Source organism: Vollenhovia emeryi, unplaced genomic scaffold, assembly GCF_000949405.1.
Source record: "Vollenhovia emeryi isolate VEMERY1.0 unplaced genomic scaffold, V.emery_V1.0 DF939123.1, whole genome shotgun sequence".
NCBI classification, from domain to species: Eukaryota; Metazoa; Arthropoda; class Insecta; order Hymenoptera; family Formicidae; genus Vollenhovia; species Vollenhovia emeryi.
The window spans coordinates 3,721,975-3,744,344 of NW_011967243.1; the positions used below are offsets into that span (position 1 = coordinate 3,721,975).

Below are 22,370 nucleotides of genomic sequence, written 5' to 3' on the forward strand. Positions count from 1 at the left end.
TGAAAGCGAGTTCGCTTTTTGGATTCTTGATTAGGAAAATGTTTCTCAGAACAGAAACGTGAAAAGGGACTCGTTAAGAGCTCGAGAAGACTTTTGCCCGTATTTCGAGCTCTCTTTTATCAATAAAAGTGGCTAATAAGCTTTCTGATTGGTTGCGCAAGTCACTTTCGGAGGCGTTTTTTATCGATAAAAGAGGCCCTTATCCCAGATAGCGCACATAGTTCTATGAATATCCTTCTGGAGTGCGCGAATATTCTGAATTTCAGAATATTCCAATCGAGCATTCAATAAATGTATATAGATTACTACAATTAGAAATCGTATATTCATAACAAAGAAGAACCCGAGCGTAAATTCGCGATCTACCGTCCGCACTTGCTCGCGCCGAGAAAAATTTCGCGAGTTCAGCGTTCAGCCAGCAATTACATAACCGGTCGCGTCGCACGTCCAAAGATCGCTGCACTTTCCCGCTGTCCCTCCTTTCTCTCTCTCTCTCTCTTTCTCTCCAATGTCCCTGCCTGCACTCTTGCGTCTCGTTTCAGGCGCGGACGGCAGTGGCGGGGCAGGCGCGGGTGAAAAGTGCCGACCTCGTGCATTCCGCGCCCCATTGACCGGGAAATTTGACCGTGCTCCTGTTAAGTTAATCGGGGCCGTCCACCAGAGGCTACCGTGAGAAGGGTAAGTGTCGCGGAGAATCTGCGAGCGACAAATGAAACGGAGAGAAGAATAGAATAGCTTGCAAAAAAACGTCGTCCCCGCAGTCGAACGAATAACCGAGCCGCGGGAGGACGGACAGTCGTAGACGACACGACGTTCGGCGAGCGGCCGAGCGAATGCGATCGGCGAGCGGTGCGAGGCGAGACGCGAACGACAGACCCGCGGCACCGGGAACGCGGGTGGACCATGGCGCGCGAGGACGACTCGTCGCTCCTTGGGCGGCTGCAGATCCTGATGGAGGACGAGATGGGCCCGGGAAGGGTATGCGACGTTCTCCTAACCTTTCCGCCCGCGTCCGCTCCTCGCTCAGCTTCTCCTTCTCTTTTTCAGCTCATCACCTACGGAATCGCCAGCGCTGGCCTGCTCGCGGCCCTGTACAAAATTAGACCCGTGAGTTGCGAGGCGTTTGTCCGCCTGCTGTCTTCGCCGGGAACCTCACGTTGGCGATCGGTTCTCATTCTACCTCCGTTGTTCTTTCAGTTCGCCAAGTTCACGAAACCGTCCGACGTCCCGCTGCACTTCGTGCGGTCGCAAGTCCCGCTCCAGGGGACCGTGCGACGCGTGGAACCGAGCTCCGCCAGGGTTCTACTGCTGGTCGACCACCGGCCCTTGCTGCCGCTTCCCCGTTTCAACGAGGCCTACCTGCCCGTGAAGATCGGCGGCGTGGATATTACCGGCAACGGTAGGTACCGAGCCACGGGGTCGGCGGGGCAGTTGCCTAAAACTCGGGTCGATCTTGCAGGTGTGAGTTGGCTGCAAACCGTGCTGAGTGGAAAGCGCATCACGTTCCTGCCCATCGTCAGGGAGAAGGAGTACTTGGAATGCGTGGTAACGATGCCGGAAAAGGATCGGGTAAGAAATGCAGAGATTATGCCCGCGTCGTTATCAAGTACTTGCTCATACATTGTTCTCACAAAAACAGAACTCGTTGGAGATCGGCGAGGAGCTAGTCAAATTAGGCCTAGCTACGGTGCACGAGCCTTGGACGAAGCTGAAAGACAAGCACGTTGTAGCGTACAAAAATTCTTTAGCGAACGCGCAAAAGTGGGCGGTGCGTAGGAGAAACGGATATTGGCACTTCGTCAAGCAGCCGACGGTCTTATGGAAAGTACAAATGTTCGCGATTGATAGAATGAAGTCGTTGTTGCCTGCTGTCGTAGTAAGACGGCTTGATCTGTAGGTGCTCGCCTTGTTTTAGCGATAAACTTCCAGAGTGATATATTTTTGATAGTATAAGAGAGAGAATGTGTATATTGTGTAGTTAAGTACTTAAGGACTTTTTAATAAAAGCTATGTTCCTAATTTTGAGTTTGTTTCATGAGCCAACAGTCGCGTGAATGTTTAGTTAAAAAGCAGTTTATGAATCCCAGAGATATCGAGTCTCTTGGCTTGAACGCTCCAGATATCTTTCAGCTTAGTCGACACAAGATTCATATTTCAGTGAGTGGAGGATCTTCGTAAAGTGCCAGACAGGTAATAACTATCGAAAAAGTCAATTTTATTTTGTTTAGCTGCCAAACTGTACAATTCTTATAATTATCTTATACATCGCATCTGACACCATATAACAAAGTTATTATTTATAATCGACAGTCAACTTAACAAGAACATTTATATATCAATTCTTTAATTACCTACGATATATATCGGTACGGTACGTTATACATTCTCATTTTAGGATTTATTTCATCTCACTTGTCGAAGTTTGTGTAAATTATATTTTAATATTCATAACAATTACAATCATTAGGGTTATTATCCGTATTAAAGAATCACATAATATAAAAACTAGATTTACGAAAAATTGTTCATGAATTCTGCATGAATGTCTTAGCATTTGATATACGCTTGCACACTTGCCCCGAGAGCCAGTACAAAGATAGAGCGATAGTATTCAAACTTGCAAAACTAAGAGTAACAATTTTCGTTCGTGTCAGTCGGGTTTCGATACAAGTAGGATATAAAGTATAAAAATCAGAATATATATATATACTATATAAATGAAAAACGTATAATAAAATTTGCAAAAACGACCTTTTAACTTAATATATTTTCTATATTTTATATCTTTTTATATAATATATTTTCTATATTTAAAAAAATCAAATCAAAAAACGTGATTTTATACAAATAAATTAGTTTTCAAAAACAATCAAGGAGATTACTATAATAATCTTTCATCTTCTCTTAATTTTAAGCTTCTATAACTTCCTATGTTGCATAAAAAGAAGATAACAAAAATTTATTAAAATTTGAATGAAAATGTAACATTTTGATTGTGAAAAATAAAAATAACTTTTATATCTTACATGCAACCTCCATGACAAACTTGAAATACTATTTTCTATTATTCATGTAGAATATTACAGTTCTTAAATCATGTCTTGAACCACTGTTGAGATACGTTGAATAATTTAGATTGCAATGCATAGTTAAGTTATGCTAATTAAACACGAAAAAATATTTAAAAAATAGTCTTGATTTGCGCGAAAGTAAAACCTTGCATGAAGTTCTTTCTACATTTTCAACTTTTTTCATGTAGGACTTTACCTTTTGCAATCATAGCACCTCTAATAAATCACACAACTTGTATATGTATTTGTATAACTTGTATATGACTTTAAAGTCATATACATCAATGGATATAACAACGTGAGTATAAAGCAAACTAATGAGAAATCGATATTCTAATCTATATATCCTCAACCTGTCGCTTTTAATGGAATGAAAAAATGGAGTGTACCGTTCAACAAGTGTTGGTGGTATCACAAGTGTATCATAGTTTAATTGCTTTTTTATTATAGATCGTCTCTCGGACGGTTTGTTTCCCGTTTGGCTTTCTCTGGTTGTGATTTCTGCGCAGTTTGTTTCACAGAAGCACCCTGCTCCACCTTTACATTCTTTCCGGATTGTGTCTTTCCAGCATCGTCACCTACTGTTTTTGCATTGTCCTTCTTGGCTTCCGATGATTTCACACTGCCACTGCCTGCAGTGTCCGTCTTAGGAGCTGGAGATGGCTTTGGCGCAGCGGTCGGCTTGGGTGTTGTAGGAGCAGTGGTTGGCTTAGGTGTCGTCGTAGGAGCAGCGGTTGGCTTGGGCGTCGTTGTAGGAATGGCAGTTGGTTTTGTTGTCGTAGAATCCGTACTTCGTTTCACTCTTTCCGTCTTCACACCTGAAGTATCCGGCGATTGTTTCTCGTACCTTACACGCGAGGATTGTTGCGCACTGTCAGCTAGGTCAGGGAAAGCCTGTTTTAACGGGACTCTCGACAGATAGTTTAGCCACGGGGAACCAAACCATAAGAAGCCATTGTGTATCTGAGCTTCAGACATTCGCTGGTATGATCCATCATCCCCAGAAAGGACTTCAATAATGTTACCAGATGCATCTAGTCTGAACAACAGACTTTTCTGTCGTGAATCTATGAGACCCTCACAGCCTTGGAACGATCCTATCGCATGCATAAGTCTCTCCGAATATGTATTAGGATAAATGTCGTGCAACAATTTAAATGGTAGTTCCATCAGCACCAACAACCGTGCAATCAATTTTCTTAAGTTTGGATGTGGCATGAAAGAGTGGACAAGATTAGGATGCTCAGAGTCTTTAGTAATAACCAAAGACACGAGAAAACCACCTTGACCATCACTTTTAATGTTGTCCGGTGAACCCGGTAAACCGTCAATAAAGACTTCATGCTGACCAGCCTTCGGCCCTTTCAAATTATATCTTATGATACGACTCATTTGTGTTTCCGCCACAATTAGGAAACTTTCGTCGTCGCTCAACTTGAGCCCATTCGCGAATCCTAGATTTCGAACCAGTACCTCGTTTTTCTTTTTAGCTGCATCATAGCGTATAAGCCTGTAATTAATATATTTTTTTTATACAGATATAATACACTATATTAAAACTATTTCTAAAACTCCTTATCTTTTTTTTTACCTTCCCGATGGATTCGCTAAGAATGTTAACACTAAGTCGTAAAGCCTGAAGTCTGTGCTGCTATCAGTCCAATAAAGATCTCCATTTTCCGCGATATCTATGCTATTGGGTAACAGCGGAGGTTTCCCATCAATCGGTTTAGAAATGTTCACTATATTTTTGTAATCTCCGGTCGCAACGTTCACCTTGAAAACCCCATAATAGGCATCCATCACGTACAAATTACCCTTCTTATCGAACTTCATTCCCAGTGGCCTGCCACACTTGCGCTCTTGCCAAATGCCATCTGTAAGTTTGATGAATAAAAACATTATCAGCGTTATCACTTCGGTATTAATTGGTTGTATTAATTACACCGAAATTATTTAATTTCTTAACTCTATATATTATGATTTTAAATGCATAAAATTTGTGCAGATATGTAATATGATCCGTGGGCTATGGTCCACTAACTGCGGTTTACTTTGAAGCGTACTTTCTTTTAATGAAGAAAAACAGGGAATCAGAACGCTTTGTAGCATCAAGTGGAACGCATCCATTGATATTATACGTTATAACGTGTTCAGCATTCGGTCATTCCACCAGTATCATATTACAACGGTGATTGTTATCTAATGTCCAACTAAATTGCTAAACAGACAAAAGGTCCATCCCTTTCGCATTACGCTGTATATATGCGTACGCTTTTTAAAGATTTGAAATAAGAGAAAGAGTATAAAACATTAAAAAATAAAATGAAAGATAATGTAACAAGATTTTAGAGTTCAATGCTACGTTCAGCTAAAGAGTATTCAACCAATCTTTCCACATATGTGAATGCATGGAACTAATTCCTCTCCCTAAGTGTAATCAGGTGCCCGTGCGCGGGCAACGGTGAAGACGCCAATAATATTAATTTCAACTTTTGCTCTCCCAAGAAATCAACAACGCGGATGTACACATTCCAGATATGTATGTATTTCTGAAACGGCATTTCTTTCTTACTTTTAAAACAAAGAGTAAACCAATAACCAAATCATGTACACTAATGCCGAGTGGGCATTACTTCATCCTATTATCTTGTTTTATCTCATTTATCTTGTTTTATCTTGTTTTACCTTTACATATTATTTTGTGGAATAATAATTATGTTAAATTTCAAAATAATTTGTTCATCACATTTTTCTACGTGCAAACTTCATTTCAAGAACAATTCTTGGTTCATTAAGTCTTGTGTCAATTTATAGTAATGTTTCATTACTATACTCGTATATTTGCAAAGTTTTCAAAGAAGTTGAGAAATAGTGTAGAAATTGATTTTTACAACCTTGAATGCTATTGCATCGTTCTAGCTTATTTCCAGTTTGCATACACTTCCGACACATGACATGTAAAGATCATAGAAGCAAAGTTCAATTAAATCTAAATAATCTATCAATGAACACTAACAATAAGCAATGCTGATTATAAGTGGTATTATGCAATATATAAATAGCTATGTAAAAAAACAAATAATTTTCCTAGTCGCCAGTAATTAAATAACAGACAAATAATATTAATTTGACCACAACGGGCGACATTTAATTCGATAAACTTATTGCGAAAAATATAAACTTCAGAGCTTGAACCTTTCTCATACCATGACGCGCATCTCAACCAATTTGACTATTGATCCTGGTTTTCACCGTCATTTAATTTTGACCTCAGTTTAATTCGTCCTGTGTTTCTATCTGTCCCCGCAGAAAGAAATAAAGAACGGATCAAAGTTAAACGAGACGTTGGTGAATACCGAGATGACGCATGAGGTAATATTTATCGCAATAAACACTTTCCTAATATTTTTCCGTTTGTGCCCGACTTAAAACCGTGACTCGGATTAGCAATCTTCCAAACAGCCGATACACAAATCATTAATACATGTTAATCTCTCAATAACATCGTTTTTCCTTATGTAAGAAAGTTATCTTCGAAACTTATCTCTGCGTCTGCGCAACTCGCAATAAAACTTATCGTTTTACTTGGAAAATACCCAACATTAAAAATTTACCAGCCATGTATCAGCACCGATAGCTTATCTATACACACCTACTCGTTTCTTCGTGGACTAATTATAAATTTAACTAAGAAAAAATCTACTTATCGGCCAAGCATTAAGTGCTTCGTTCTGTTTCTACTCCTGTAACTTTATGCTATATCTCTTCGTTAAAATTCGCAATACCCATCCACGTATCGCCAGGCGTATTCCAATGAGTCTTGCGTAATTCCAGCTGGCACGGGCAATTCTCAAACGTCTCTACACACCCACACAACTATATCACGAGACACGGTAAGTGTCTCGCGCCAGGTGTAAGGGTAGCTGGAACCGCGCGCGCGAGACCGAGACCGTGTAGTTTTACACTACGTACCACACTTCTCGCCAAATTTGACGATCGGCACAAAATGATCCTCCTCGATCCTTACGACGTATCCACCGTGGACTCCGGTGTAGAGCTGCCCGTTATAGACGTCGAAACTCTCCGGGCCGATCAGCTCGCCCACAAACAGCTTTTCGACGCCGTTCAGCCGATTCTTCGGGCCTAATTTGGGGTCGATCTTTCGCGACGGTATTACGCTGAAAGGTCCAAAAGTCAAGGTCAACCGGGGTCGTGGGATTCGCGCGCGATTATTCCTCTCCTCTCCCCTTTCAATCGCAGTTGACTTTACCTGTACTCACGGAACTCCGCGTCCGGCGGCAGACCAGGCAGGAACGTGATCACGGCCAGGATCACGCTGAGATAGATGAAGAATGTGCCGACCGGCTTCAGGTAGCTCATCTTGGCGACGCGTTCGCCGCGGGGAAAACGGCTCCTCCAAGCCCCTCGGATATCCGGGTACCCACCGCGGTCCCGTAGCTCCTCCTCGTCGAAGAGTCACGCGAAATATAATGCGAAAACACGATCTCCGTTGGTCTCGACGGAGTCTAGTCTGGTCTAGCCGAGCCCGCTGCCCACAGTCGTCAGCGCAATCGTCAGCGCCGTCGTCAGCGGGCCGGACGGTGCTGGAGAGAATTGGGACAACGCGGTGTCGCGGTGGTGGTGGTCTGCGTGCAACCTAGTAACTGTTTTTCGCGAAACGCCACGCCACTGAAAATAACGGCACCCGCGGCCACGAGCCAATGGCGCTGGCGAGCCGCCTCGCTTCCCTGTGCGTGACGAATTCCCGCCGCGCGCGATCAGCGCGCTGGAACAAGCTCAGCAGACGGTAAGTACTTGCCACCTTAACCACCGAGCCTTTTCGCGCGGAAACTCTGGTCTCCCTCTCGAGCGCGCATGCGCTCACTACCTTTCGTTCCTCTACTCTGCCGACGAGTGTCGCCACTGTCACCCGTGTTTTTCAAAACGGCCCTCGGAACCGTTTCGGTGGATCTGGTGAACGTCCGTTCTAATCCTCGAGATCCTTGTTTTTTTTTCTCCGAGAGTAGGAAAAAACGCTTTACGCGTACCATCAGACCGTCCTGGATGGTGGACTCTCCCGATAAGCAGGTGCACCAGCTGAAAACCCTCTCTTTGGACCAACCTCCGCACTATAGAGGAGTCGCCCCCGGAACCATCTACAGAGACGTTCTTCAGGAGCAATCCTCGAGATCCTTGCCGTCCGGGAATTTCGTTCGTACGTGAGCTCGCGAGCGTCGAACCGGATCTCGAATTCGTGACCAGTTTCCGTCGAGTTGACGCTTCTTCTCTCTGCAGTTTCTCAAAGTCTTTCGTGTAAGGCACTTTATTGTTACATATTTATTTATGTTTTACATTCTAACAATAATATCTGCTCCCGTTTGTTTTCTACACAGGCACGAAGATCTCAGGAACGCGACGTCGCATGTGAAGAATCGACTGTATCTGGAAATGGGTAGGTGCGCTTTATCTCCAGCCTCACTTGGACACTCCCAACCTGTGGGTCTTCACGAGTGGAAACGAAATTATTCCAATGATAAGAGTCCTAGTTTCTCTCCAGCCCACATATATCTACATATATGTATATACAGGACCACTGAAATCTTTGTAATAACTGGAGAATTGAATGCAAGTTTCATTTTTGAAAATTGCAGATACAAAGTTCTTTCGTAAAGACTCTGCGACGATCAGACCACGGAGCCAAAGGCATAACAAATATACGCAGTGTCTGGCGACAGGGATTTCGGGACAAAATTTAAAGGAATGATTCTGATAAAATAAGATGAGATTCAAGTATAACAAGTTGCGATGGAGACTGTCTTTTAGTTACAGATGAAAATTGAGTCATTGAATTTTGTTCCACCTGTTGCCAAATGTCCTACATATATATATGTAATTTTACAGTAAAGATATTTTGCTTTTAAGTGGCTTTCAAGAATAACTATCTGATCCCCCAGTTGTCACCAAGATTCTAATTTAATTTTCTTGACAAGAATAGATTGAAGCTTCTTGATCTAAACTGGAAATACGTCGTGCAGCTATTCATAATGTCGTTTATTCTGTGCTTAGGCGATCTCGAACAGCAGTGCGAGGACGCGTTGTTTGAAGTGTGCGACGCCCGGGAGAGATATCCGCTGCTGTGTGCTAAGGAACTTGGGAAATGCATCAAGCTCACCAACGAGATATGCGTAGGTGCTCCGTGCAGGATTGCTATTTAACATTTCTGCTCACCTGTGTTCATCACTGGCACAATTCGTTGCAGATGGCGAGGGTTCTTGCGAAGCCAGCGAAAATTCTGAACGTGCCAGCTTTCACGGACGAACACTTGGCGATGCTTCAGGGTTTATCAGAGACCGCCGAACTGCTGAGGACGCAGGAACATAAAGTCCAAGCGATGATAGATAAAATTCATAACATGACAGCCGCGCTGGAGCAGATCAATAGGGACAAGTTGTGCGAAATAAACAAACTATTGTGGCATTAGAGGTACAATAATTTTTCCTCAATGCAATATTTATCCTTTACATATTGTACATATAATACAATTATTGTATATCATTCGTGTAAATACATATTTGAATAGAGAATTTTTTTAATTGCGAGTTTTGCATCCTAAATCTTTGTAAGTTACATATTAAACTAACAGAATTTGCATTTTATAAAATATATTCGTTGATAACATTGCGAGTGTAAACGAATTGCGTTTAAAACTTGTATTACTCCCTGATAGTTGTTGCCTTGGCAACGGCCTCGTGTCAAAACAATGCGCAGGAATGCATGCTGGTCACATGTAGTACTTACTACACTGTGAAACGAGAAATACCAAGCTAGCTGTTGAAGTAGTGCATTTTTGCAATTCTCGCTATGTCTACGTTCATAGAAAATGTGCATATAAAGGATGGCGAATACACAAAAATAATTTACAATATGGTACACTGAGCTGCGCGTATAACCACACGCCCATATATTATGTATACATTTGAAACTTTCAATAAAATGAACCCCAACTCCGAGAATTAATTGAAAAGCTGATTGAACAGGAGAGGCAGAATAATTTCGAGATGTGTTGCGTTTTTACTTTTCTTCATCTTTAAAGACTAGTAGATATGCAATTAAATATAATATTGTGTTCCAGATAAAAGAGCAGCGATATACCGAAACTATTAAAGTCTTGTTAAATCTCTTAGACTCTCATCCCAATGTATGTATGCTGCGATGCAATATTGAGCATTTCAGTTTGCGTAAATGCTGTCAATGAAATGTTCTTTCAGTCCAGACCTTGTTTGTCCCTTCTGGCCCACTGTTACTTTTACACGCAAGACTTCTTGGCCGCGGCCCAGTGTTACGAGAAGCTCGTCCAGCTATGCCCGGAGGAGAATCTGTACAAACTCTACTACGCCCAGTCTCTGCATCAGGCTTGCATGTACCCAGAGGCATGGGCGGTCTGTTCGAGCATCATCAATCAAAGTAACTTGGAATTCAAGGTGAAGAAGCTGCAGGCAGCTATAAAATACGGGCAGGAGGACATGGTGGCTGCGAAGAATCTCGTAGATCAATGTCCCGCCGACGACGTCGATACAGAAATCAACCTGGGATGTCTCTTGTACAAGGTACAGATATCCGCGAGCAGGCTCGGTTGATAGACGTGCACGGCACGATTGTGTTTCTTCTAGGAGGAGCAGTACGAACAGGCCCTCAAGAAATTTGCAAATGCGTTGCAAATCGCGGGATTCAAGCCTCACTTGTCGTACAACGTCGCCCTTTGCTACTTCAAGCTGAAAGAGTACGCGGCATCGTTGAAACACATCGGTACAATCCTCATGTCCTTGCTGTAAACTCCATCAATGTGAATTATAAATTTGCTTGCGCATTCTCGACCGAGCTTCTCATTGACTTTCAGCTACTATTATCGAACACGGTATCAGGGAGCATCCAGAGCTGAGCGTAGGGATGGCCACCGAGGGCATCGAGGTTCGGAGCGTCGGGAATACGTTGACGCTGCACGAGACAGCGCTGACGGAGGCGTTCAATCTGAAGGCCGCCATCGAGTACCAGTTGCAAAATTGTACTCTCGCGTCGACCCCCCAATTCTGAAAAAGTCCCGGCGTTCGTTGCATCTGTACCTTAACGTTACAGACGATGCGGCGAAGGAGGCATTAACGGACATGCCGCCGCGTTCCGAGGAAGAGCTCGACGCCGTTACCCTGCACAATCAGGCGTTGATAAACATGGACACGAAGCCGAGCGAGGGATTCGAGAAGCTGCAGTTTCTGCTGCAGCAGAACCCATTCCCGCCCGAGACCTTCGCCAACTTGTTGCTCCTGTACTGCAAATACCAGTATTACGATCTCGCCGCCGATGTCTTGGCCGAGAACGTACATCTGACTTACAAATATCTGACGCCGGTAAGTTTAATTCTTACAATCGATCGTTTATTTTATTATTTACTACACAGCAGTTTGCTCGCAAACGATTATCGTCGTGCTTCGCATATTTTATGTACAAGTCACATACAGCATGGGATGCAATATTGAAAATTTTATATTAAAAAAAGAAAAGAAAGAGTTTAGAAAAAATTTATATGAAGAAAGTCGGTTAATCTGAATGCTTGGTTTTGGAGTGTTTGCATTTCTTGGTACGAGTCTCGTGATCGTCCGAGTGTTTTCGCTTGTGAGCCTTCGCGTCGCCGGACGACGAGCTGCCCGAGGAGTCGCTCGAGCCACTGTTGGATTTCTTCCTGTGCTTCTTGCGCTCTTTGGAAAACTTCTTCTTCTTCTTCTTGCTCCTCTCCTTGTCTTCCGTATCGCTGTCGTCCGCGGACTGCTTGCTCCTCTTCGACTTTCTCTTCTTCTTCTTCGACTTGTGCTTCTTCTCCACCTTCCTCGCGACGTCCTCGCCGCCCGGCTCTGGAACGCTCTCCTCCTCGACCTCCGGGAGCAGCTCGTACTTCTTGCCGTCGGGCGACATGAAGCAGTCCTTGGACAGGTGTCCCCGGGTGCCGCACTTGGCGCACGTGGTGTTCAGCACAGCCTCCAGCTGTATGACCTTGCGTTGAGCCGTCCCGGGATTCTTTCTCCGCTGCAAGTCTCTCTGCAGCTCCACGCCGTTGGGGTCCAGGTCCGTGCCGTCCCCCTGATTCACGTGCTTCATGGACAGCCCTACCTTACCGTCCTCACCCACAGAGATCACCTTACACCAGACCCGCTCACCCTTTTGCAAGACCTCTGCAACATTGTCGACATGAGCCGTGCTTACCTGACGGAAAATTGCATAGAAATCAATGGATTGCGTTACGGCGGGCGAGTATCGGTACGTTATTTAATGAGAGCGCGCTGGTACACACCTGCGTCCGGTGTATCAGGCCCTGCTGCGAGCTACCTGGTATCCTAACGAAGGCCCCGTAATTTTGCACGGACGCGACCTCGCCTAGAAATATCTGATTCAGTTCGCATCTCGTCATCTTGCCTCAATCCCTCATCCAAGTAACATCCGTATGCGACTGATGCTTCGTGTGCTTCGACAAGCGTTAAGATCGATAGGGAGAAAAATTGCGCTATAGGTTAGGTTTCTGTCAACAAATGCAGGGCCGTAATAAATCAATATGTCTGCTGGACATGTCTGCTATTGGTGCCAATACTATTCATTATTCATCAATGAATTAATAATTGAAGTTTTGATTAAAGTGTAATTCGCGTTAACATTCATTTATTTAAAAAAGTGCAATTTTTGTTGTGTAACATCGTATTTAATATTCGCAGAAAAACAATGCGTGACAAAAACGCGATGCGACGGAAACGTTGACGTTTGGAAACACTTCTTAAGCAAGTAGTCCCGATCGAGGGACCATTTGTAATATTCTATTTCGTGTTTGTAGAAAAACACACAGTACACTGAAAGTATAAAAAGAATTAATAAATGATAAAAATAAAGACCATTTTGGAAAGAGATTTCCCTAGTAAAAATTTTTTTAATATAATTAAAAAATTTTTTCAGTAATTATATATTTTGTTAGAAATTTAATTTTATAAAACTTGAAAAGGTTTACGATATTTTTTCCAGAAATTGTAGAATGAGAATTAGAATATTTGAGAATATTCACATGTATGAAAAAATTCTAACAAGAAAGTAGGTAGACTTTCTAAAATCAGTCAATTCGTATAAAAATTCTGAGAAAGATGTTCACCAGGGTATTAAGCGCAAACAATATCAATTAAAGGGAGACTTACATACATATATACTTGTTAACAGAATTAGACTGATTCGTATTATTTTTCTTTTCAGTATTTATACGATTTCTTGGACGCGCTAATAACACAGCAAACCTCGCCGGAGGAGGCGTATCGCAAGTTCGACGACCTCGCTAATAAGCACACGGAAGCGCTTCGCAAGGCGACCAAGCAGGTCCAGGAGGCGAGGCTTAATCACGACGACAATGCCGTGAAGAAGGCCGTGACCGATTACGAGGAGGCTCTCGATCGATACGTTCCCGTGTTAATGGCACAGGCGAAGATCTATTGGGACTTGGAGAATTATACCCAGGTGGAGAAGATCTTCAAGAAGAGCGTCGAGTTCTGCAACGAGAACGACGTGTGGAAGTTGAACGTCGCACACACGCTGTTCATGCAGGAGAGCAAGTTCAAGGACGCGACGCGTTTCTACGAACCGATCGTCAAGAAGAAATATGACAACGTTAGTACGAAGCGAAGCTCATTTTCCCTCGTTCTTCCGTTTCCCCCTTCTCTCTACCTTCGTCTTCTGACGGCGATTTTTCGCAGATCCTGGACGTGAGCGCTATAGTCCTCGCGAACCTCTGCGTCAGCTACATCATGACCTCGCAGAACGCGGAGGCCGAGGAGCTGATGAAGAAGATCGAGAAGGAGGAGGAGGCGGTATCGTTCGAGGATCAGGACAAGAAGCTCTTCCACCTGTGCATCGTGAATCTGGTGATCGGGACGCTCTACTGCTCCAAGGGTAACTACGAGTTCGGCATATCGCGGGTGATGAAGAGCCTCGAGCCGTACAACAAGAAGCTCGGCACCGACACCTGGTTCTACGCGAAGAGATGCTTCCTGTCGCTCCTGGAGCAACTGGCGAAGCAGCTGGTGGTCCTGAAGGACTCCACTTTACAGGAGTGCATTCAATTTTTGGAGCACTGCGAAGGTACATAATCTTTCCAGAGACTCCAAAAGAAATTCGCTTTTATGTCAACGATTCTGAGTTCTTTTTTTGGATATAAAAAGAATTCAGAATCACAACTTTAATTTCCGTAAGAGGGTCAATTCTGTATCTCACAGTAAAAATGCTAAAAGCGAGTAGTTTCGTCTCTTACTAACCGTCCTATTAGAAAGAGACAAAGCCGCTCACTTTTAACATTTTCATTATATTGTAAGATACGGAATTGCCCCCAAGAAGTCAAAAGGCATATTTCTGTTCTTTTTGACCGGGAAAGAAATTCTTTTGAATTCATTTTGAACAGATTGCACTGATTCATGAAGAATTCAACGAAGTGAATCCTTTTTGAGTTTATAACAATCACCCGTGCTACTTAGGTCAATCAGGCTCTATCTTACTCGGCGATTAACTTATGAGGCGATATCTGCGGTACTTCGTTAACACGGATGGAATTATTGACTTCTTGTTGCTCGACGTATCGAGGATTATATTAAAAATTCAACCGGGATAAATTAATCGTCGATCAAGTTAGCCGGAGCTTGGTCGCCCTCGGCGGGATTCGGGTCGATGGTTTTTTAAATAAACATTGGTCGTTTCGAAAAAGTATATCGTTGATTTTATATTACTGGCAACAATGAGATAGACTTGTACTCGTGTGTTTCTCTCTGAAATTCCAGTTTACGGGAAAGACATAATGACGGTGATAGACCAGCCGTTTGACATACAGGACATGCTGAACGTCTCACCTCAGGGCAAACGGACGGTCGTTTACGAGGCGCGATTCCTCAAGGCATTATTCTTGAAGTTGCAAATGTCTTAGCTGCGTAAAGAAAGAATGCTAATTATGCCGTTGTACATTTTGTACTCGCAAGATATCTTGTGACCGTCCTGTTTATTGTTAGCATAGCGCCGAATTATATTAGTTAACACTTAATGATACAATTGATTATAAATTTAATGCAATTTATCCCAGGCTTATTACAAGTTTTTCTTCCGAATAATATATCATAAATATACTTCTTCTTACTCGTGTATTAGGCTTAAAGCCTGTTGTATCATTTGGTTCTACTTCATCTTCGGTTGGCTGCTAACTTTGCCGAAGAAAACCTTCAACCTGGAGGGCTACGTGTGGCAAGATACTCTGAAAGGGAAGTATCTTGTGTGGTAATCGTATGATTTAATATAATTTCAACACACATATCTCTGGGCCAAAAAATCTGAATGAAGGCGCCAAAAGAGACGGAATCGTGCAATTATTCTATAAAAAATATTTACAATTTTCCGCTTTAGCTTATTGGCAAATATAGCTTAGATTATACCTTGATCATTCTACATATTTTTCGTAATTCGACTTTGTAGTTTCATAATTTGGCTACTTGTATCTCGAACTAGACTTTGGTTCGCGCGGCCGATCTACGCTACAGCCATCTATACGGTAAGTCACTTACAAGTGCTGTCGGTAACTCGTCTTGGAGGGTAAAAGGCTGCAGGGCTCACGCACTAAAACTCACCCTGTACAGTCAAAGTGAGCGAGCCGGGTGTCAAGAACAGGATCAAGAAGAAGAGCCGTGGCGTGAAACGAAGCTGGCTTTCTCTCGTCACGAGTTTTCGAGAACGACGCCGATCTCTCCCCGCGGATAACTAATATGTTCGAGAGGAAATTACGGGCTCTCGGCTACTTGGAGTGGGACAAAGTCAACGGAAACAGTGAGCGAGCATAACCTATACGCGACGTCGAGGGTATATTACACGGACTCGTTAACGGACTCTGAGGACATTTATATAAAGATTTACGTTGTTTAAGCTGCGAGGTTGAGTAACATTTCGTGCCGCATAATCCTTGGGCGGGCACTCGCATGTCACTGGCTATGAAAGTAAAGTCTGATCTACGTGCTCTTTGCGTCTAGAAACGTTCTATTTTGTAGCCAATACGTCTAACACCATACAACATTAATTCATCAATTGCAAAAATTCTTATATATATATTTTTTTGTTTTATTTGCAAAGTGCACAAGAAACTTCTTAAGAACTGTAATGATATTGTGTCATTTCAGACCCTCAGCATCTCAGAAAGGTGATTGTATGGTTGGAAGATCAGAAGATACGTCATTATACCATAGACGATCGCAACAGATTGAGGGACATTACCTCTCAGGAATGGCCAAGCATCTTCGAAAAGTACTGTAACGACGTCAAGTGTCCGATAACTAAGAACGAGCTCGATCAGCTGGAGTGGTTCATAGGACACGCAATTTCTCTAGAGTTTGGTGATGACCGTAAGTACGTTTTATTGAAAGCAATATGGAAATAGAGCTCCAGAAGGCGTCTTTACGACAAACTGTGAATACAAGCTTTATAAAGTTCGATTGATCGTTAAGTTTTATTATTATTTCAATCAAACCGAATATTAATCGAATATGTCATTTACTTCATTAGACGAGAAATATCAGCGGGTTGTAGGGAGTAAGGCGAAGGACAAGAAGGAAGTACAAGTGCCTAGTATCAAGTCCACGAATCCTCTGGACAATTTAAATTGTAAGTACATGTCGCGCCGTGCGATACCGAACGCGGGGAGAACAGGTTGTACGCGAGAACGTAATCTAAGTCGTGCACCTTTTTTCTTCCAGTTGACAGTGATGCTTTCAAGAACGGAGTTAATTTAATAGCCAGGTTACTGAACGTACCGAAGCACTCTGATCATCTCATAACGCTACAGGCGTGCAGCAAACTCGTGTGTAACAAGTTGAACGCGGACGCCATCAAGCAACCTAACAACGCCATCAATTCCAAGGGTAAATCCCAGACGAAGGTTATAGGGCCTGGCTTTAACATGGGCGACGCGATGTTGGACGATGCTGCCAAAGGTCTCTCTTTGTTGTACATTCAAGATCTCAGGAATCTCCAGACGAAGATCAATGAAACGATAGTCGCTGTGCAAAATGTAACGGCAAATCCGAAAACGGACACCAAATTAGGAAAAGTTGGCAAATAGAATGGCGGTTCGTTAACATTTTGTATTGCAAAAAGTATTTGATACCTTAAAGGAGGAATATAGACTATCATATTAGCAGAAAATTTGATGTCGCGCACGCGTCTCGAAGCAATCTCAAATTGAGAACGTTTGCACTATAAAACGAGATATTCCTGGAATTTAAGTGTTAATATATTATTACTTCGTGCCAAATCTGCGGATACATTTCGATTTTGCCAGCAAACGCAGTGTAACATTTGTTTCTCTCTTGTACAAAATCGGTATATTATTTAAGTATGGTCTTGCTAGTGTAATGAAAAATACTTTATATCTGCAAATAAAAATCATTAATTTATACATAAAAACTGTCGATTAGAGTAATACATTTTAATCACATCACATTAGAGTATACGAGTATCGAGCAATAAATATAAATTGAATTCCAATTCGTTTCCAATTCTTGGCGAGCATCTCAAATTATGAAAGCTACTTTGTACCAGAATTGTTTATTATCATGAATGTCCAAGTACTCTATAATGTAATTGGACTATGTTTGCGGAAAAACATTCTTTAGAAGAATAAAATAGAAATTTATTCAATATTTAGGTTGTGTACGAGCTATCTTTTAGATTGTTCGCCAAGATAAATTTGTTCCTTCGTAATTATGTGGTATTTCTATAGCCGTAATGTGATAACAACTAAACAGATGGAGCTAAAATCCTGTGAGATACATACTTAATGGAAAAATGAAAAGGACTGCCTCCCACACTAGTGAACACTTTATTGAAAAATCTATATATTGTGTATATATTCATATATATATCTGAACATTTTTATCCGATACATATCTCGTAGGATTTAAAAAAGGTTGTTGGAAAAGTGTATGTTATTGGTCGCATAATTGTTACAACGTAATTTTATACAACACACCTGAACAGAAAACAAATTACGAATTATACGTAATAACAATAAATGAGCTTCTTGTAAATGCGTATACGTCCATCCGTCTGTGAAATTATCTGTTCGTAATTTCCCTGCGTTTATAATATACTTCAAATTTATTTATATAGTATCGGAATCCATTAAATATAAATTACTGTAATATGTATGAGAAGATACGCACGTGGATATACGTGTATATAGGAATGTATAATAAACCACCTCTTTCACATACTCAAAACGTTTCAGAGACACTGAAAGGCGGTATGTTTATTTTAGATTTAAAGAAAAGTACTTTGCTAGCAGGTATAAGTAAAAAATAATTTATTAGAAATATTTAAAGAAGATTCGCCATCTAAAATATAATAACTACAGGAAGATAGTACTTCTTTTTTTATGTTTTCCAGTAGCTCTGTCACGTCATAGGCGAGTATAATATATAACAGTACTGACAAATCTTTCAAAATAGTAGAAAGCGTATTTCTATTTACATATTATCGAGAATTGTATTATTTTCAAGTCCAATATTAAAAGTATATTGTTCATGAAATGTACATACGTAGTGGCAAGCATAAAGCATACATCTGCTATTGACTATATTCATTAATTGTCAATGCATTCGTACATGTTGTAGACATTTGACAATATATTGTAGTTCTGCTTATTGTAATTATTTTAAAAACTTCATGCCTCGTGTAAGTAAGTTCTCATCCCTTTTACCAAAAAAAGATGCCTATTCTACACTTCCAAAGGAATGAAGTATAATTGGTAAATAAAGGGGAACTGATTGCGAGTGTATTGTAAAATTATATATATTTATAAAAATATGATAGTTATCACAGAATTTATTAATATCAGTTTTGTCAATGCAGCATCTCGAGTATAAAGTCTATATTGTTTACTCACTTTGGTGATATTATCTGAAGTTTTAATAAGAAGCCTGTGACGCGACTGTGATATGTTGAAACGTGATTTTTATTCTGAAAGTCTTGCTTAAATTGCAATATGAACACGCCTAGATATCGTACAATATATATGTCGATTTCCTCTTGCAATCACAGTTTTTGATATTGCACTAAAATCAATATCTATTTTATATATTATTTGTTAAAATCCCATTGTGATAGGAAATACATAATGTTAATTATACTCCCTTGTACACGCGGTATTATAAATTAATAACAGACGATTTAACGTCCTGTTGAAAACGATATTTAATCCATAGGTGTGTGTGATCTTTGTATGAAAATTTCGTATGAAAATCTACACGCGCAGTTTACCGTCCGACAGCAGCAAGTTGATTGCGAATATTAATAAGCACGAGTTAAAATAACTTCTATGTTTCCTTTTTATCGTTAAAGTGAAGAGATTTCACGCAAGTGCGTAATTTTAATGTAGATTATGCTTCGTCTACTAAGGCACTCTATATACTGAAGCTTTGTCGTGTAGTATATTATCAGAATTGTTTTATTTTCGGCAGAATATGTTTCCTGGTGTTGTAAGCCAGAGTTTATAATGAAATATATAAGACAATCCACATTTATGAAGGAAATATCGAGTTAATTTGTACTTGCAACTTAACATAAAATCTTATCTAATAAATAACTTTTTTTTTGTTTTGAGACAAATGCTATATATAATTTTGCTTAGGAATCCCATAAGATGCTGTAGTAGTGTGCTTAATTACGTGAGCAATTTTTATATTTAATTAAATACGGCTTAATTTCTATACGTATGACGTAATAGCAGGGTTATAGGTATAACAGCGGTTATATCTATAACAATATATAACAGATAAAAAATGGATAGGAGCGACAAATATAATACTTAAGTAACTTCCGTTGTACGTGTTGTCGAGTACGCGCATCCCTTAAGCCAGCTTGCAATTTATGATTCGCGACGATTTATTATAATCAACTGTTTCGCGATAATTTCGTGATAATTCGCGCCTCTCATCTTCGTTAAAAAATACCGCTCTGCGAGTCGAACGGTAAAACGGCGAAACGACGTCCAATCGCACCGTCGACGAGCCGCGAATCTTGAAACGCAAATTGCACGCGGGCTCGGCGCCAGCATTAAGGATCGCGATACACGCTTTCACGCCCGTGGACTCGCAGAAAGCAAGGGGGAAGCTTCGTTTTCTCTATGACGATATAAAACAACGTGTAGATAGTTACGAAAGTCTACATCTATCTCGGTTTCCAGAAGGCACTGGTTGCAACATACGCCTGCTTCTCTCCTCGTCGTCCAGGGAGGCCTGGAGGGCCCTGGCTAGAGCCTCGTCCTCGGTCATCGTCCCTTGAAGGCTGCGGAACGGGTGCGAGTTGCCGTTGCCGCTGTTCTGCGATATTGTCGTCTGGCCCTTCTTGCCCAGCGCCTCCAGCCGGCGCAGCCTCAGCGCCTCCTCCGCGCCGATGCAGGCGTGATCGGTCGGGTGCCTGTGCTTCAGGCAGAAGTTGGCGCCGCACTCGCCGCACTTGACCGGCACCATCTCCTTCACCTTGCACCCCTTCGAGGAACACTTGTTGGAGAACACCTTCCTGCGGCTCTCTCTGCAGTCGTTGTCTATGTGCAGCCCCACGGCGACGTCCGGCAGGTCGCCGCGCTTTATCGGTATAGGAACGTCGCAGAGCGGGCACACGGGCACCTGTACATCCTTCTTGTACGCGCTGGGGCAGCCGTGGGTCGTGTAAGTGATGTGATCCGTGCAAAAGATCCCCTGGCAGGCGTCGCACTTGAGAGGTAAGAAATCCAAGCGGTTGCACGTGCTCTCGGAGCAGTGCTTCCCCAGATTCGGGAATTCCATTCCGACGCCGCGCGTTCCGTGCTCTGCTAACTGCAACAATAATTTTACGGAGAATGTAGACGCGCAGCTGTGTAACCTCCGTTCAGGAGCAAAAGTTATCCGTCGATCGGCTGGAATTGCCGATCCCGTTCTCGGAGGTGGAAAATCCTGATCCAGGGTAGCGTCCGCTTTAAAAGGGATCTAGAATGAGCAAGGGCGATTTAGGGCGCCTCTCTTATCGGGACGCGCTTTCCCGTGTATTTCAAAACAATTACGCGATGCCGTCAGTCGTCCTGCTCCGTTCATTCTCCGCGCCGTCAAACGGAGCGTTTTCTCGTGTCGCGCGGATCGTAAAGGTACGCGGGGCCCAGCGTTGACGTGGACGCGCGAGAAATGGACTGTCACGATAAATTTTGCAACGATGACGTACCTTGACTCAGCCGAAATGAAAGCCTCGCGAGATCGTGGGCGCTGCCGCCCCTCCCCTATCGCCACTACCGTCACCACGCTGACGTGCGACTCTTCGGGAACGTACGCGCGGTTAATCGGGTTTCGCAGCCGTGCATTTCTAGAATACTCGATGGCAGGCAGAACACGGTACTCGACGGCGACACCGACGGCCCGACCGCTCCGCAGCCCGCTCCAACGACGTCCGCATGCACTGACAGGGTGGCCGGGCACGTGCGCCTTCCTTATATATCCTCTGGCGCCGATAGAAACCGATGACCAACGATGATCGACGATTTTCGAACCTGCACCTGCCTACACTCTCGCGGGGAGAGAGCGTAAAGCCCCGTATTATGCTCGTATCACACTAACGACTCGCGACTGCGATTACATCGGCGATTACGATTGGTTATTTCAAGTTTTAATGGCTGCCTAGCCAATCACAATCGCAGATGTAATCGCAATCGCAGTCGTGAGTCGCTAATCTGATATATCTGATTAGACTACGGATTGACATTGGGATTAGATTGAAATTTGACCAATCAGTAAAGTTCACTAATGTCAAGTTTTGTAACTTTTACTCCAATTGGTCAAAAATTTCAATCTAATCTCAATCTGTAGTCTGAATCGGGCTTAAGCCCGTATCAGACTACGGATTGGGATTGGGATTAGATTGAAATTTAACCAATTGCAGTAAAGTTTACTAATCTCAAGTTTAGTAACTTTTACTCTGATTGGTCAAATTTCAATCTTATCCCAATCTCAATCCGTAGTCTGATACGGGCTTTAAGTTTACTAATCTCAAGTTTAGTAACCTTTAAGCCCGTATGAGACTACGGATTGGGATTGGGATTAGATTGAAATTTAACCAATCACAGTAAAGTTTACTAATCTCAAGTTCAGTAACTTTTACTCTGATTGGTCAAATTTCAATCTAATCCCAATCTCAATCCGTAGTCTGATACGGGCTTTACTGTGATTGGTT

At 42.3% G+C, this 22,370-nt stretch overlaps 7 protein-coding genes across 8 annotated transcripts in view; 4 read left to right on the forward strand and 3 right to left on the reverse strand.

Annotated features, from left to right (window-relative positions):
• Nucleotides 1-2,019, forward strand: part of LOC105569763 — a 3,217-nt gene extending 1,198 nt beyond the window's left edge. Inside the window, exons 2-7 of the mRNA XM_012026484.1 lie at nt 543-678; nt 762-978; nt 1,048-1,107; nt 1,198-1,399; nt 1,460-1,569; nt 1,640-2,019. Coding sequence (XP_011881874.1) covers nt 904-978; nt 1,048-1,107; nt 1,198-1,399; nt 1,460-1,569; nt 1,640-1,897 — 705 coding nt within the window. The 5' untranslated portion in view covers nt 543-678; nt 762-903 and the 3' untranslated portion in view covers nt 1,898-2,019. The remainder of the gene's footprint in view (nt 1-542; nt 679-761; nt 979-1,047; nt 1,108-1,197; nt 1,400-1,459; nt 1,570-1,639) is intronic.
• Nucleotides 2,020-3,254: 1,235 nt separating this feature from the next.
• On the reverse strand, nt 3,255-7,666 carry LOC105569764 (adipocyte plasma membrane-associated protein). Its single transcript, XM_012026485.1, has 4 exons — nt 7,345-7,666; nt 7,047-7,252; nt 4,663-4,948; nt 3,255-4,581 (listed from the first exon to the last, which is right to left on the reverse strand). Exons 1-4 carry the CDS (start codon nt 7,452-7,454, stop codon nt 3,516-3,518), a joined length of 1,668 nt encoding a protein of 555 aa, XP_011881875.1. The 5' UTR covers nt 7,455-7,666; the 3' UTR covers nt 3,255-3,515.
• A 152-nt stretch (nt 7,667-7,818) lies between these two features.
• On the forward strand, nt 7,819-10,087 carry LOC105569768. 2 transcript variants are annotated; one of them, XM_012026488.1, is made up of 5 exons: nt 7,819-7,881; nt 8,102-8,387; nt 8,468-8,526; nt 9,141-9,259; nt 9,334-10,087. In XM_012026488.1, the coding sequence occupies exons 3-5, from the start codon at nt 8,523-8,525 to the stop codon at nt 9,553-9,555; spliced, it is 345 nt and encodes a 114-aa protein (XP_011881878.1). In that variant the 5' UTR covers nt 7,819-7,881; nt 8,102-8,387; nt 8,468-8,522; the 3' UTR covers nt 9,556-10,087. The 2 variants fall into 2 exon arrangements, with proteins under 2 accessions (XP_011881878.1, XP_011881880.1); XM_012026490.1 differs by lacking the exon at nt 7,819-7,881 and having other exon boundaries at nt 7,945-8,387; nt 9,334-9,557; nt 9,802-10,087.
• LOC105569767 (tetratricopeptide repeat protein 30A) lies at nt 9,936-15,177 on the forward strand. Its single transcript, XM_012026487.1, has 9 exons — nt 9,936-10,001; nt 10,207-10,272; nt 10,343-10,681; nt 10,745-10,880; nt 10,972-11,136; nt 11,208-11,476; nt 13,353-13,760; nt 13,847-14,231; nt 14,921-15,177. Exons 1-9 carry the CDS (start codon nt 9,936-9,938, stop codon nt 15,061-15,063), a joined length of 1,977 nt encoding a protein of 658 aa, XP_011881877.1. The 3' UTR covers nt 15,064-15,177.
• On the reverse strand, nt 11,593-12,675 carry LOC105569766 (nucleolar protein of 40 kDa-like). Its single transcript, XM_012026486.1, has 2 exons — nt 12,415-12,675; nt 11,593-12,326 (listed from the first exon to the last, which is right to left on the reverse strand). Exons 1-2 carry the CDS (start codon nt 12,529-12,531, stop codon nt 11,667-11,669), a joined length of 777 nt encoding a protein of 258 aa, XP_011881876.1. The 5' UTR covers nt 12,532-12,675; the 3' UTR covers nt 11,593-11,666.
• A 544-nt stretch (nt 15,178-15,721) lies between the features above and the next one.
• LOC105569769 (UPF0568 protein C14orf166 homolog) lies at nt 15,722-18,823 on the forward strand. Its single transcript, XM_012026491.1, has 4 exons — nt 15,722-15,950; nt 16,298-16,519; nt 16,680-16,778; nt 16,871-18,823. Exons 1-4 carry the CDS (start codon nt 15,890-15,892, stop codon nt 17,233-17,235), a joined length of 747 nt encoding a protein of 248 aa, XP_011881881.1. The 5' UTR covers nt 15,722-15,889; the 3' UTR covers nt 17,236-18,823.
• A 952-nt stretch (nt 18,824-19,775) lies between these two features.
• LOC105569770 (AN1-type zinc finger protein 2A) lies at nt 19,776-22,018 on the reverse strand. The gene is made up of 2 exons (XM_012026492.1): nt 21,369-22,018; nt 19,776-20,989 (listed from the first exon to the last, which is right to left on the reverse strand). The coding sequence occupies exon 2, from the start codon at nt 20,957-20,959 to the stop codon at nt 20,327-20,329; it is 633 nt and encodes a 210-aa protein (XP_011881882.1). The 5' UTR covers nt 20,960-20,989; nt 21,369-22,018; the 3' UTR covers nt 19,776-20,326.
• Between the last annotated feature and the right edge of the window lie 352 nt (nt 22,019-22,370).